The 15,210-nt window shown below is 60.8% G+C and overlaps 1 protein-coding gene and 1 long non-coding RNA gene across 11 annotated transcripts; one reads left to right on the forward strand and one right to left on the reverse strand.

Moving 5' to 3' along the window:
* Positions 1–719: 719 nt before the first annotated feature.
* LOC146763967 (uncharacterized) lies at positions 720–1,844 on the reverse strand. Its single transcript, XR_014950998.1, has 3 exons — positions 1,168–1,844; positions 909–1,044; positions 720–846 (listed from the first exon to the last, which is right to left on the reverse strand). It is a non-coding gene; the product is annotated as an uncharacterized LOC146763967 (long non-coding RNA).
* Positions 1,845–4,516: 2,672 nt separating this feature from the next.
* On the forward strand, positions 4,517–11,035 carry LOC144248126 (uncharacterized). 10 transcript variants are annotated; one of them, XM_085565741.1, is made up of 5 exons: positions 4,517–4,988; positions 5,885–7,870; positions 7,943–8,071; positions 8,147–8,179; positions 8,213–11,035. In XM_085565741.1, exons 2-5 carry the CDS (start codon positions 5,893–5,895, stop codon positions 10,183–10,185), a joined length of 4,113 nt encoding a protein of 1,370 aa, XP_085421867.1. In that variant the 5' UTR covers positions 4,517–4,988; positions 5,885–5,892; the 3' UTR covers positions 10,186–11,035. The 10 variants fall into 10 exon arrangements, with proteins under 10 accessions (XP_085421867.1, XP_085421870.1, XP_085421871.1 ...); XM_085565744.1 differs by having other exon boundaries at positions 4,518–4,988; positions 7,943–8,533; positions 9,155–11,035; XM_085565745.1 differs by having other exon boundaries at positions 4,518–4,988; positions 7,943–8,524; positions 9,155–11,035.
* Positions 11,036–15,210: the final 4,175 nt, after the last annotated feature.

Below are 15,210 nucleotides of genomic sequence, written 5' to 3' on the forward strand. Positions count from 1 at the left end.
TTGGACCCCAAAAAGGTGCAGCAGCAACACCTGGACTGTGACACCTGAGCCGCAGGTGAGGGGACTCAGTACCTGTGAGCCCGGACAGGTGTGGAACCCAAAAATGGGGTTTGGACCCCAAAACTGCAGCATCAACACCTGGACTGTAACACCTGAGCCCCAGGTCTGAGAACTCCAGAACTGCACACCTGGACAGGTGTGGGCTCCAAAAAGGTGCAGCGGCTTCACCTGAGCCCCGTGGGTGAAGCCCCAGGTGAAAGGACTCGGTACCTGTGAGCCCGGACAGGTGTGGAACCCAAAAACGGAGTTTGGACCCCAAAAAGTTGCAGCAGCAACACCTGGACAGTGACACCTGATCCTCAGGTGGGGGAATCCCAGACCTGCACACCTGGACAGGTGAGGGAACCCCAGACCTGCACACCTGGACAGGTGTGGAACCCAAAAATCTCCTGTGGAACCCAAAACTGCAGCAGTGACACCTGAGCTCCCACCTGGGCTCTCAGCTGGGTGCTCACCTGAGCCCAGCATGGACTGGGGTGGGTTTGGGGAGCTGCAGGTGCACACCTGGGTGAGGTGTGTGCACACCTGGATGGGGCAGGTGCACACCTGGGTGAGGTGTGTGCACACCTGGATGGGGCGGGTGCACACCTGGGTGAGGTGTGTGCACACCTGGATGGGGCAGGTGCACACCTGGGTGAGGTGTGTGCACACCTGGATGGGGCGGGTGCACACCTGGGTGAGGTGTGTGCACACCTGGATGGGGCGGGGCCTTTCCCTCTTGGACAATGGGGCAGGGACAGCTCACCTGAGCACACCTGGGCTCACTGGGGGCACACCTGAGCTCACCTGGGCTCACCTGAACACACCTGGGGTGCACCTGAGCACACCTGGGGCACACCTGAACACACCTGGGGCGCACCTGGGCTCACTGGGGGCACACCTGAGCTCACCTGGGCTCACCTGAACACACCTGGGGTGCACCTGAGCACACCTGGGGCACACCTGAACACACCTGGGGCGCACCTGGGCTCACTGGGGGCACACCTGAGCTCACCTGGGCTCACCTGAACACACCTGGGGTGCACCTGAGCACACCTGGGGCACACCTGAGCTCACCTGATCAGACCTGATCTCATCTGAGCTCACCTGAATACACTTGGGGCACACCTGAGCTCATCTGGGGCACATGTGGGGCACACCTGGGGTACATCTGAGCTCACCTGAACACACCTGGACTCACCCAGGGCACACCTGAAGACACCTGGGGCACACTTGGGGCACACCTGAGCTCATCTGAACAGACCTGGGGCACACCTGAGCACACCTGGGGCACACCTGAACACACTTGGGGCACACCTGAACACACCTGGGGCACAGCTGAACACACCTGAGCACGCCTGGGGCACACCTGAGCTCATCTGAACACACCTGGGGCACACCTGAACACACCTGGGGCACACCTGGGGCACACCTGAGCTCACCTGGGGCACACCTGAACACACCTGGGGCACACCTGAGCTCACCTGGGGCTCACCTGAACACACCTGGGGCACACCTGAGCACACTTGGGCCACACCTGAACATACCTGGGGCACACCTGAACACACCTGGGGCACACCTGGGCTCACCTGTCCCACCTTTCCGGGCGGTACCTGTAGCGCTGGGGGCGGGGCACACCCTGATCGTTTCGTTAAAGGATTGTTAATTGCTGGATCGCTCATTAAAGGATCATTAATTGATGGGTCGTTAATTGATCGTTAATTGATGGGTCGCTAATTGATGACATCAGCACCGCTCTCACCTGAGGCACACCTGGAGCTTCGGGGGCGGAGTCACCAGACAGGTGGGGGAGGGGGAGACGCCAAAATTCACACCTGGGGGGCGGGGCCTCCCAAAATTCACACCTGGGGGGCGGGGCTTCCCAAAATTCACACCTGGGGGCGGGGCTTCCAAAAATTCACACCTGGGGGCGGGGCCTCCCAAAATTCACACCTGGGGGGGCGGGGCTTCCCAAAATTCACACCTGGGGGGCGGGGCTTCCCAAAATTCACACCTGGGGGCGGGGCCTCCCAAAATTCACACCTGGGGGGGCGGGGCTTCCCAAAATTCACACCTGGGGGGCGGGGCTTCCCAAAATCCAGACCTGGCGGGGACAGCAGAATTCACACCTGGAGGCTGCAGGCGCCATTTTTAATTTATTCACCTGCCCAGGTGTGCGGGGGCACCTGAGCCCCGCGGAGGCTGCCGGGGGGGGAGGGGCCAGGTGAAGATTCCAGGTGAGGTTCAGGTGGAAGGTTCCAGGTGAGGATTCCAGGTGAGGTTCAGGTGAAGATTCCAGGTGAGGGTGGCCAGGTGAGGTTCAGGTGAAGATTCCAGATGAGAATTCCAGGTGAGGTCCAGGTGAGCTTCAGGTGAGGATTCCAGGTGAGTTTCAGGTGAAGATTCCAGGTGAGGGTGGCCAGGTGAGGTTCAGGTGAGAATTCCAGGTGAGGTTCAGGTGAATATTCCAGATGAGAATTCCAGGTGAGGTCCAGGTGAGCTTCAGGTGAGGATTCCAGGTGAGGCTCAGGTGAAGATTCCAGGTGAGGTTCAGGTGAGAATTCCAGGTGAGGTTCAGGTGAGAGGCTCAGGTGAGGATTCCCAGTGAAGATTCCAGGTAAGAGCGGCCAGGTGAGGATTCCACATGAGATTCAGGTGAGAGGCCCAGGTGAGGATTCCAGGTGAGGGTGGCCAGGTGAGGTTCAGGTGAAGATTCCAGGTGAGGTTCAGGTGCGGTTCCAGGTGAGGATTCCAGGTGAGACGTTCAGGCGAGAGGTTCCAGGTGCCAGGACAGCGCCACCAGGTGAGGGGCTCCAGGTGAGCTCCAGCAGGTGAGTTCCAGGTTCCAGGTGAGCTCCAGGTGAGGATTCCAGGTGAGTTCCAGCCCCCAGGTGAGCTCCAGGTGATCTCCACCAGGTGAGCTCAGGGGACGCTGTCCATCAGCTGCAGCTCCTTGGCCTCGCCAGGTGAGGCGGACCAGGGCAGGTGAACGGCGCCGGGGCCCTCGGGGCGTCCAGGTGAGCTGGGGACACACCTGGGACACACCTGGGACACCTGGGACACACCTGGGACACACCTGGGACACCTGGGACACACCCGGGACACACCTGGGACACACCCAGGACACACCTGGGACACACCTGGGAAACACCTGAGACACCTGGGACACCTGGGACACACCCGGGACACACCTGGGACACACCTGGGAAACACCTGGGACACACCTGGGAAACACCTGGGACACCTGGGACACACCTGGGACACACCTGAGACACCTGGGACACACCCGGGACACCTGGGACACACCTGGGACACACCTGAGACACCTGGGACACCTGGGACACCTGGGACACACCCGGGACACACCCAGGACACACCTGGGACACACCTGGGACACCTGGGACACACCCGGGACACACCTGAGACACCTGGGACACCTGGGACACCTGGGACACACCTGGGACACCTGGGACACACCTGGGACACACCTGAGACACACCTGGGACACCTGGGACACACCCGGGACACACCCGGGACACACCCGGGACACACCTGTCACAGCTGTCCTTACCTGAAACACCTGTGTCACACCTGTGTCACACCTGTGTCACACCCGTCCCACCTGTCAATTTGGAGAATTTTGGAAGAATTTGGGGATTTTGGGGGTCCCTGGTGGGAAATTTGGGGTGGATTTGAGGAGTCCTGGGGGGTTTCGGGGTGAATTTGGGGGGGCCCGGGAGGAATTTTGGGAATTTTGGGGAATTTTGGGAGGATTTTGGGGAATTTGGAGAATTTGGGGGGGATTTGTGGATTTTGGGGGTCCCTGGGCGGGGATTTTGGGAGGGTCTTGGGGGGGAATTGGGAAATTTGGGAATTTGGGGATTTTTGGGGAATTTTGCCCCCCCCCCCCCCAGGTGAGCCCCTGCCGGGCCTGGGCTCAGCAAGCGCCGACAGTGGCGAAAACCAGTCCGGACCAGTATAAACCAGTATAACCCAGTACAAACCAGTATAACCCAGTACAACCTGAAACAAACCAGTACAAACCAGTATAACCCAGTATAACCCAGTACAACCTGAAACAAACCAGTACAAGCCAGTACAAACCAGTATAACCCAGTACAACTCAGTACAAACCAGTATAACCCAGTACAGCCCAGTACAAACCAGTATAACCCAGTACAACTCAGTACAAACCAGTACAAACCAGTTAACCCAGTACAGCCCAGTACAAACCAGTTAACCCAGTAAAACTCAGTACAAACCAGTACAAACCAGTATAACCCAATACAACTCAGTACAAACCAGTATAACCTAGTACAATCCAGTACAAACCAGTATAACCCAGTACAAACCAGTACAAACCAGTTAACCCAGTACAGCCCAGTACAAACCAGTATAACCCAGTAAAACTCAGTACAAACCAGTACAAACCAGTATAACCCAGTACAAACCAGTAAACTCAGTACAAACCAGTAAACCCAGTACAAACCAATACGACTCAGTATAACCCAGTACAAACCAATACAACCCACTATAACCCAGTGTAACCCAGTACAAACCAGTAAACCCAGTAAAACCCAGTACAAACCAGTACAGCCCAGTACAAACCAGTATAACCCAGTACAAACCAGTACAAACCAGTACCACCCAGTAAGGGCCGCTAGAACAGCGGCGGGCTCGGGACTACATTACCCAGCGCGCACCGCGCGCACTTCCGGGGGGAGAGAGTGGGCGTGGCCTGCCCCGATGCCTCGCGCCCTGATTGGCGGCGGCGAAGGCGGGACCGCGGAGGGGGCGTGGCCCGGTGGGGCGGAGGGGGCGTGGCCTCGCGAGGCGGCGCGGCCCGGGCGCTGCGCGGCGCCGGGCCCGGATCCGGCCCGGTTCTACCCCGCTTCTGGCCCGGTTTTCTCCCGCTTCCGGCCCCGGCGGAGCCCCCGCGAGCCCGGCAGGTGAGTGGGGAGCGGGGCAGGACGAGGAGGAGGAGGAGGAGGAGGAGGAGGAGGAGGAAGCGGCGGGGCCGCGGCGGCGGCGCCTGCGCGGGGCGGGCCGGAAGGGGGCGGGGCCAGAGGGGCTGAGAAAAGGGGCGTGGCCTCAACGGAGGGGCGGGGCTTAGTGCGGCCAAGCCACGCCCCCTGTTCGGCCACGCCCCCTGGGGGTGGGTTTGGGGTCTCACCTGCACACCTGGGGTGGGTTTGGGGTCCCACCTGCACACCTGGGGTGGGGTTTGGGGTCCCACCTGCACACCTGGGAGGGGTTTGGGGTCTCACCTGCACACCTGGGGTGGGTTTGGGGTCCCACCTGCACACCTGGGGTGGGGTTTGGGGTCTCACCTGAACACCTGGGGTGGGGTTTGGGGTCTCACCTGCACACCTGGGGTGGGTTTGGGGTCCCACCTCTCCCCCCCAGTGTTGGGCTGGGGTCTCACCTGGCCCCATGTTTTGGGTCTGGGCTCTCACCTGTGTCAGGTCTGGGCTCTCACCTGTGTCAGGTCTGGGCTCTGACCTGTGCCAGGTTTGGGCTCTGACCTGTGCCAGGTTTGGGCTCTCACCTGTGTCAGGTCTGGGCTCTCACCTGTGTCAGGTCTGGGCTCTGACCTGTGCCAGGTTTGGGCTCTGACCTGTGCCAGGTTTGGGCTCTCACCTGTGCCAGGTCTGGGCTCTCACCTGTGCCAGGTTTGGGCTCTCACCTGCCCGCTGTGTTTCAGGTCCAGGCTCTCCCCTGAGTCAGGCTGTGAGCTCAGGTGCGGGCTCTCACCTGCGGCCGTGTCCCCCTCAGGTGCGGGCTCTCACCTGCGGCCGTGTACCCCTCAGGTGCGGGCTCTCACCTGCGGCCGTGTCCCCCTCAGGTGCGGCCATGGCGGGTGCGGCGCCCCCCGCGGGCGCCCCCGAGCATCCCTTCACCTGCCGGGAGTGCGGCAAGTCGTTCCGCTGGTCCTCGCGCCTGGCGCATCACCTGCGCAGCCACACGGGCGAGCGGCCCTACAGGTGCCCCGAGTGCCCCAAGGCCTTCAAGGGCTCCTCCGCCCTCCTCTACCACCTGCGGGGCCACACGGGCGAGCGGCCCCACGCCTGCAGCACCTGCGGCAAGGCCTTCAAGCGCTCCTCGCTGCTGCGGGCTCACCTGCGCGTGCACACCGGGCTGCGCGCCTTCAGGTGCGCCCAGTGCGGCCTCGCCTTCAAGTGGGCGTCGCATTACCAGTACCACCTGCGGCAGCACTCGGGCGAGCGGCCCTACCGCTGCCCCGCCTGCCCCAAGGCCTTCCCGAACTCGTCCAGCCTGCGGCGGCACCGCCGCACGCACACGGGCGAGCGCCCGCACGCCTGCGGCACCTGCGGCAAGGGTTTCGCGCAGGCGGCCAACCTGCGGCAGCACCTGCGGGTGCACACGGGCGAGCGGCCGTACGCCTGCGGCACCTGCGGGAAGGGCTTCACGCACTCCTCCAACCTGCGGCTGCACCGCCGCACGCACGGCCCCGCCGATGGCGCCGCGCCCTGCCCCGCCCGCCCGCGCCGACACCTGCCCGGCCACGCCGACGCCACCGCACCTGAGCCGCTCCGGCGGCCGCCGGAGCTCACCTGCGCCGGGCGGGAGGCGCCGCCGGCCCCGCCGCAGCGCTGCCTCACCTGCGGGGAGACCTTCGAGGACGCCGCGGGGCCGGCGCGACACCCGCCCGGCCACGAGCGGCCCGGCCGCGCCGCCGCCGCCGCGCCTCACCTGTCCGCGCCGCCGCCGGGCGAAGCCGCGGCGCCGTCCGCGCCCGAGCGGCCGTACCGGTGCGGCGAGTGCGGCAAGGCCTTCAAGGGCTCCTCGGGGCTGCGCTACCACCTGCGCGACCACACGGGCGAGCGGCCCCACACCTGCGGCACCTGCGGCAAGGCCTTCAAGCGCTCCTCGCTGCTGCGGGCGCACCTGCGCGTGCACACCGGGCTGCGCGCCTTCAGGTGCGCCCAGTGTGGCCTCGCCTTCAAGTGGGCGTCGCATTACCAGTACCACCTGCGGCAGCACTCGGGCGAGCGGCCCTACCGCTGCCCCGCCTGCCCCAAGGCCTTCCCGAACTCGTCCAGCCTGCGGCGGCACCGCCGCACGCACACGGGCGAGCGCCCGCACGCCTGCGGCACCTGCGGCAAGGGCTTCGCGCAGGCGGCCAACCTGCGGCAGCACCTGCGCGTGCACACGGGCGAGCGGCCGTACGCCTGCGACGCCTGCGGGAAGGGCTTCACGCACTCCTCCAACCTGCGGCTGCACCGCCGCACGCACTCGGCGGCGCGGCCCTTCCGCTGCCCCGCCTGCCCCAAGGCCTTCGCCGCCGCCGCCTACCTGCGGCGGCACCTGCGCACGCACGGCCGCGCACCTGCGGCCCCGCCCGCGGCCGGCCGGCTGCTGGGCCCCGCGCCCGGGCAGGTGCTGGTGATGGTGATGCTGCCCGGCCCCGCCCCGGCGCACCTGGCGCAGGTGGGGCAGCGCGGCTGGCAGGGGATGCTGCTCGCGGCTGGAGGAGGGAGGGAGGGGGGTGAGGGGGCGGGTGTGGGTGGGACATGTGTGATGGGTCTGGGTGGGACAGGTGTGACAGGAGTAGGTGGGACAGGTGTGGGTGGGACAGGTGTGACAGGTCTTACAGGTCTGGCAGGTGTGGCGGGTGTGGGTGGGACAGGTGTGGCAGGTGGGACAGGTGGGACAGGTGTGACAGGTCTTACAGGTCTTAGAGGTGTGGCAGGTGTGGCGGGTGTGATGGGTGTGACGGGTGTGGGTGTGACAGGTGTGACAGGTGTGGGTGGGACAGGTGTGGCGAGTGTGGGTGGGACAGGTGTGGCAGGTGGGACAGGTGTGACAGGTGTGGGTGGGACAGGTGTGGGTGGGACAGGTGTGGTGAGTGTGGGTGGAACAGGTGTGGCAGGTGGGACAGGTCTTACAGGTGTGACAGGTGTGGGTGTGACAGGTGTGGCGGGTCTGGGTGGGACAGTTGTGACGGGTGTGGGTGTGACAGGTGGAGGTGTGACAGGAGTAGGAGTGACAGGGCTTACAGGTGTGACAGGTGGAGATCTCACAGGTATCACCTGTGTACCTGTCACAGGTGTGACAGGGGTTACAGGTGTGACAGGTGTGCCAGCTGGAGGTGTGACAGGTGTGGCAGGGCTTACAGGTGTGACAGGTGGAGGTGTGACAGGGCTTACAGGTGTGACAGGTATAGGCCTCACAGGTGTCACAGGTACAACGGGTGTGACAGGTGTGACTGGGGTTACAGGTGTGACAGGTGGAGGTGTGACAGGTGGAAGTGGTGGAGGTGTCAGAGGTGTCACAAGTGTCACAGGTGGAGGTTTGACAGGGCTTACAGGTGTGACAGGTGGAGGTCTCACAGGTATCACAGGTGTACCTGTCACAGGTGTGACAGGTGTCACAAGTGGAGCTGTCACAGGTGTGACAGGTGGAGGTCTCACAGGTATCACAGGTGTACCTGTCACAGGTGTGACAGGTGTCACAGGTGTAGGTGTCACAGGTGTGCCAGCTGGAGGTGTGACAGGTGTGGCAGGTGGAGGTGTGACAGGTGTCACACGTCTACCTGTCACAGGTGTCACAAGTGGAGCTGTCACAGGTGTCCAGCTCCAGGTACTACCGGTGGCCCCAGAGGTCACCAATGTCCAGGTGCGGGACCAGGAGGGGACAGGTGGGATGGGTGTGACCGGTGGGATAGGTGTGACAGGTGTGACAGGTTTAGGTGTCACAGGTGGGACAGGTGGGATGGGTGTGACTGGTGGGACAGGTGTCACAGGTGTGACAGGTTTAGGTGTCACAGGTGGGACAGGTGGGATGGGTGTGACCGGTGGGACAGGTGTCACAGGTGTGACAGGTTTAGGTGTCACAGGTGGGACAGGTGGGATGGGTGTGACCGGTGGGACAGGTGTCACAGGTGTGACAGGTTTAGGTGTCACAGGTGGGACAGGTGGGATGGGTGTGACAGGTATGGCAGGTGGGACAGGTGGGATGGGTGTGACCAGTGGGACAGGTGGGACAGGTTTAGGTGGGACAGGTGTGATGGGTTTAGGTGGGACTGGTGTAGGTGTCGCAGGTGTCACAGGTGTCACAGGTTTAGGTGGGACAGGTGTCACCGGTGTCACAGGTGTCACAGGTGTCACAGGTTTAGGTGGGACAGGGCTGCAGCTCCAGGTGCTCCCCGTGGCCTCAGAGGTGACCAACCTCCAGCTCCAGGTGCTGCCACCACCCCCAGGTGGCACCAACCTCCAGCTCCAGGTGCTGGCAGCACCACCTGAGGTCACCAACCTCCAGCTCCAGGTGTTGGCAGCACCACCTGAGGTCACCAATGTCCAGCTCCAGGTGTTGCCACCTCCACCTGAGGCCATCAACCTCCAGCTCCAGGTGTTGCCACCTCCACCTGAGGTCACCAACCTCCAGCTCCAGGTGTTGGCAGCACCACCTGAGGTCACCAGTGTCCAGCTCCAGGTGCTGCCACCTCCACCTGAGGTCACCAGTGTCCAGCTCCAGGCCCTGCCACTGACCTCAGGTGTCGCCAACGTCCAGCTCCAGGTGTTGCCACCACCTTCAGCTGGCGCAGGTGTCCAGCTCCAGGCCACCGAGGTGACCAACGTCCACCTGGGGACCTCAGAGCTGCCCAGTGTCCACCTGGAACCCACCCAGATGACCGATGTCCACCTGGAGACCACTGAGATGACCAATGTCCACCTGGAGACCTCAGAACTGCCCAGCATCCACCTGGAACCCACCCAGATGACCGACGTCCACCTGGAACCCACCCAGATGACCAATGTCCACTTGGAGCCCACTGAGGTGACTGACGTCCAGCTGGAAACCTCAGAGGTCACTGATGTCCACCTGGAGACCTCAGAGCTGCCCAGCGTCCACCTGGAACCCACCCAGATGACCGATGTCCACCTGGAGACCTCAGAGGTGACCGACGTCCATCTTGAGACCTCAGAGCTGCCCAGTGTCCACCTGGAGACCACCGAGGTGACCAATGTCCACCTGGAGCCCATGGAGGAGGTGCCCAGTGCCCACCTGGAGACCTCCGAGGTGCCCTCAGACCACCTGGACGCCTTGGCCATGAGCGGTGTCCACCTGGAGGTGCCCGGAGCCCACCTGGAACCCACCGAGGTGCACCTGGAACCCCCCTAGGAGGTGCCCGGTGCCCACCTGGAGACCCCAGAGCTGCCCAGTGCCCACCTGGGCATGGCACAGGTGCCCGGTGCCCACCTGGACACACCTTGGAGATGACCCATGTCCACCTGGGCACACCTTGGAGGTGCCCGGTGCCCACCTGGAGACCCCAGAGCTGCCCAGTGCCCACCTGGGCATGGCACAGGTGCCCGGTGCCCACCTGGACACACCTTGGAGATGACCCATGCCCACCTGGGCACATCACAGGTGCCCGGTGCCCACCTGGAGACCCCCTGGAGGTGCCCACCTCTCACCTGCACAGGTGCCCGGTGCCCACCTGCAGCCCCCAGGTGCTCCTGGCCCAGGGGATCCCCTGCCCCGCCCCGTGCACACCTGTGCCCGCAGGTGAGGGGTGCCAGGGGGCACCTGGGGGGTGCCAGGGGGTTACCTGGGGGTACCTGAGCTCACCTGCCCAGGTGAGGGGTACCAGGGGGTACCCGGGGGGTGCCAGGGGGTACCTGAGCTCACCTGCCCAGGTGAGGGGTACCAGGGGGTACCCGGGGGGTGCCAGGGGGTACCTGAGCTCACCTGCCCAGGTGAGGGGTACCAGGGGGTACCCGGGGGGTGCCAGGGGGTACCTGAGCTCACCTGCCCAGGTGAGGGGTGCCAGGGGGTACCTGAAGGGTACCCGGGGGGTGCCAGGGGGTACCCGGGGGTACCTGAGCTCACCTGCCCAGGTGAGGGGTGCCAGGGGGTACCCGGGGGGTGCCAGGGGGTACCTGGGGGGTGCCAGGGGGTACCTGAGCTCACCTGCCCAGGTGAGGCCGTTCCCGCGTCCCCCCGTGTCAATAAAGGCGCCCCTCCCCCACCCCACTGTTCCTGCTTCCGGGAGGGGCGGGGCCAAGGGAAAGGGGGCGGGGCCAAGGGAAAAGGGGCGGGGCCAAGGGAGGAGGGGCGGGGGGGTGGAAAATGGGCGGTGCCAGTGGAAAAATGGGCGGGGCCAGCGGAAAAGGGGCGTGGAAATGGGCGGGGCTAAGGGAAAAGGGGCGGGGCCAAGGTAGGGGAAGGGCGTCGCCAGGGGAAAAGGGGCGGGGCCAATGGAAAGGGGCGGGGCCAGTATGGCCCCAGTGATTCCCAGTATGGACCAGTATGATCCCAGTGTGGCCCTGGTGATTCCCAGTATGGACCAGTATGGCCCCAGTGATTCCCAGTATGGACCAGTATGATCCCAGTGTGGCTCTGGTGATTCCCAGTATGGACCAGTATGGCCCCAGTGATTCCCAGTATGGCCCCAGTGATTCCCAGTATGGACCAGTATGGCCCCAGTGATTCCCAGTATGAACCAGTATGATCCCAGTGTGGCCCTGGTGATTCCCAGTATGGCCCCAGTGATTCCCGGTATGGACCAGTATGGCCCCAGTGATTCCCAGTATGGCCCCAGTGATTCCCAGTATGGACCAGTATGGCCCCAGTGATTCCCAGTACAGTCCCAGTATCCCCCAGTGTGATCCCAGTATGGCCCAGTCCATCCCAATATGGCCCCAGTAACTCCCAGTGTGGCCCCAGTAACTCCCAGTATGATCCCAGTATGGCCCCAGTGATTCCCAGCATGACCCCGTAGTCTCCCAGTATCCCCCAGTATGGCCCAGTCCATCCCAGTATGGCCCCAGTGATTCCCAGTATGATCCCAGTATGATCCCAGTGATTCCCAGTATGATCTTGATATCCCCCAGTGACTCCCAGTACAGCCCCAGTGATTCCCAGTATGGCCCAGTACAATCCTAGTATGGCCCCAGTGATTCCCAGTATGATCCCAGTATGGCCCCAGTGATTCCCAGTATGGCCCCAGTGACTCCCAGTATGATCCCAGTGATTCCCAGTATGGCCCAGTCCATCCCAGTATGGTCCCAGTGATTCCCAGTATGGTTCCAGTATTCCCCAGTACGATCCCAGTATGGCCCCAGTACAGCCCCAGTGATTCCCAGTATCCCCCCAGTGATTCCCAGTATGGCCCAGTCCATCCCAGTACGGCCCCAGTGACTCCCAGTATGACCCCAGTGATTCCCAGTAGTCTCCCAGTATCCCCCAGTATGATCTCAGTATGATCCCAGTATTGCCCAGTCCATCCCAGTATGAACCAGTATCCCAGTGATTCCCAGTATGGCCCAGTATGATCCCGGTATGATCCCAGTGATTCCCAGTATGGTCCCAGTACCTCCCAGTATGAACCAGTATCCCAGTGATTCCCAGTATGGCCCAGTACAATCCCAGTTTATCCCAGTTTGTCCCAGTTTATCCCAGTTTATCCCAGTTCATCCCAGTTCCCCCCAGTCCCTCCCGCCCCTCCCCCACCGCACCTGTCGCGGTCGCTGCCCCTCCCCCGCTAATTAATCCCAGCCGCTAATTAACCCCTGCTGCTAATTAACCCCTGCGGCCCCTCATTAATCACTCATGGTAATTAATCCCTGCCGCTAATTAATTATCCCGCTAATTAACCCCTGCGGCCCCTCATTAATCACTCATGGTAATTAATCCCTGCCGCTAATTAACCCCTGCGGCCCCTCATTAATCACTCATGGTAATTAATCCCTGCCGCTAATTAATAACTGCAGTGATTAATCATTCCCCGGGTAATTATTAATTCCCGGTAATTAATCATTCCATGGTAATTAATAATTCATTGGTAATTAATCACAGCCCCTGGTAATTAATCCTTCCTCCCAGAAATTAATCATTCCCCGGTCATTAATCATTCTCCCCGGTAATTAATCACCCCTGCTAATCATTCCTCGCGGTAATTAATCATTCCCCCAGGTAATTAGTCATTCAGCCCGTAATTAATTATTCCCCCAAGTAATTAATCACCCCTGGTAATAATTCCTCGCAGTAATTAATCATTCCCCTGGATAATTAAACATTCCTCGTGGTAATTAATCCTTCCCTCGGTAATTAATCATTCCCCAGTAATCAATCCCCGGTAATTAATCCTTCCCTCAGTAATTAATCATTCTCACGGTAATTAAGCATTCCCCACGGTAATTAATCATTGCTCCGGGTAATTAATCCTTCCCTCGGTAATTAATCACCCACCCGCGGTCATTAATGATTCCTCAGAGTAATTAGCCATTGCTGATGGTAATTAATCATTCCCCTCGGTAATTAATCAATCCCCGGTCATCAAACCCCGGTAATTAATAATTCCTCCGGGTAATTAATCCTTCCCTCGGTAATTAATCATTCTTCACGGTAATTAAGCATTCCCGACGATAATTAATCATTACTCCGGGTAATTAATCCTTCCATTGGTAATTAATCCTTCCCCTCGGTAATTAATCAGCCACCCGCGGCCATTAATCATTCCTCAGAGTAATTAGCCATTCCTAACTGTAATTAATCATTCCCCTTGGTAATTAATCACTCCCCATAATCAAACCCTGGTAATTAATCATCCCTGACGGTAATTAGCCATTCCTGACGGTAATTAGGCGTTCCCTCGGTAATTAATCATTCCGCTGGGTAATTAATCATCCCCGGTAATCAAAGCCCGGTCATTAATCATCCCTGACGGTAATTAATCACCCAGCCAGGGTCATTAATCATCCCTGGCGGTAATTAGCCGTTCCCCCGGTCATTAATCATCCCCGGGCATTAATCACCGCTAATTAGCGCCGCCGCAGGTGGCCGGGGGGGGGAGGGGCGGCCCCGAATTCCTCCCGGGTCAGAGCGGGAGCGAGGCGGAGCTCCCAGTAGAAACCAGTATGGACCAGTATGGACCGGTATGGACCGGTATAAACCAGTATGGACCAGTATGGACCAGTATAAACCGGTATGGACCAGTATAAACCAGTATGGACCAGTATAAACCGGTATGGACCGGTATAAACCAGTACAAACCAGTACGGACCGGGATGGACCAGTACAAACCAGTATAAACCAGTATGGACCAGTATGGACCGGTATAAACCAGTACATGCCAGTACGGACCTGTATGGACCAGTACAGACCAGTATGGACTGGTTCAGTCCTCCCCGTTTGTCCCAGTTTATCCCAGTTTGTCCCAGTTCCTCCCCGTTTATCCCAGTCTGTCCCAGTTTGTCCCAGTTCCCCCCAGTTTGTCCCAGTTCCCCCCAGTTTGTTCCAGTTCCCCCCAGTCTGTCCCAGTTTATCCCAGTCCGTCCCAGTCTGTCCCAGTTTGTCCCAGTCCCTCCAGTCTGTCCCAGTTTGTCCCAGTCCGTCCCAGTCCCGGTGGGGGAGGGGCGCTGGCGCGGGGCCGGGTGGGGGAGGGGCGGGGCCGAGACAGGTGCGGGAGGCCCGAAATAACCGGGGGGGAGGGACTGGGACAAACTGGGACAAACTGGGATAAACTGGGACAGACTGGGACAGACTGGGACAGACTGGGAGGGACTGGGATAAACTGGGACAAACTGGGACAGACTGGGAGGGACTGGGACAAACTGGGACAAACTGGGACGGACTGGGAGGGACTGGGACAGACTGGGACAAACTGGGACAAACTGGGAGGGACTGGGACAAACTGGGACAAACTGGGATAAACTGGGACAAACTGGGACAAACTGGGACAAACTGGGACAAGCTGGGACAGACTGGGAGGGACTGGGACAAACTGGGACAAACTGGGAGGGACTGGGACAGACTGGGACAAACTGGGATAAACTGGGATAAACTGGGAGGGACTGGGACGGACTGGGAGGGACTGGGACAAACTGGGAGGGACTGGGACGGACTGGGACAAACTGGGACAAACTGGGATAAACTGGGAGGGACTGGGACGGACTGGGAGGGACTGGGACAAACTGGGATAAACTGGGATAAACTGGGAGGGACTGGGACAAACTGGGAGGGACTGGGACGGACTGGGACAAACTGGGACAAACTGGGATAAACTGGGAGGGACTGGGACGGACTGGGAGGGACTGGGACAGACTGGGACAAACTGGGATAAACTGGGACAAACTGGGATAAACTGGGAGGACTGGGACAGACTGGGGTGAACTGGGATGGACTGGGATAAACTGGGAGGGA

Source organism: Lonchura striata, chromosome 37, assembly GCF_050655825.1.
Source record: "Lonchura striata isolate lonStrDom1 chromosome 37, ASM5065582v1, whole genome shotgun sequence".
NCBI classification, from domain to species: domain Eukaryota; kingdom Metazoa; phylum Chordata; class Aves; order Passeriformes; family Estrildidae; genus Lonchura; species Lonchura striata.

Bases quoted from the DNA above. Each gene is read 5' to 3' on its own strand.
- LOC144248126 (XM_085565735.1), top strand. From the start codon at position 5,893: ATGGCGGGTGCGGCGCCCCCCGCGGGCGCCCCCGAGCATCCCTTCACC. The intron at 7,871-7,942 runs GTGTGGGTGGGA...CAGGTGGGACAG, and splicing joins AGGTGGGACAGGTGTGACAG to GTCTTACAGGTGTGACAGGT.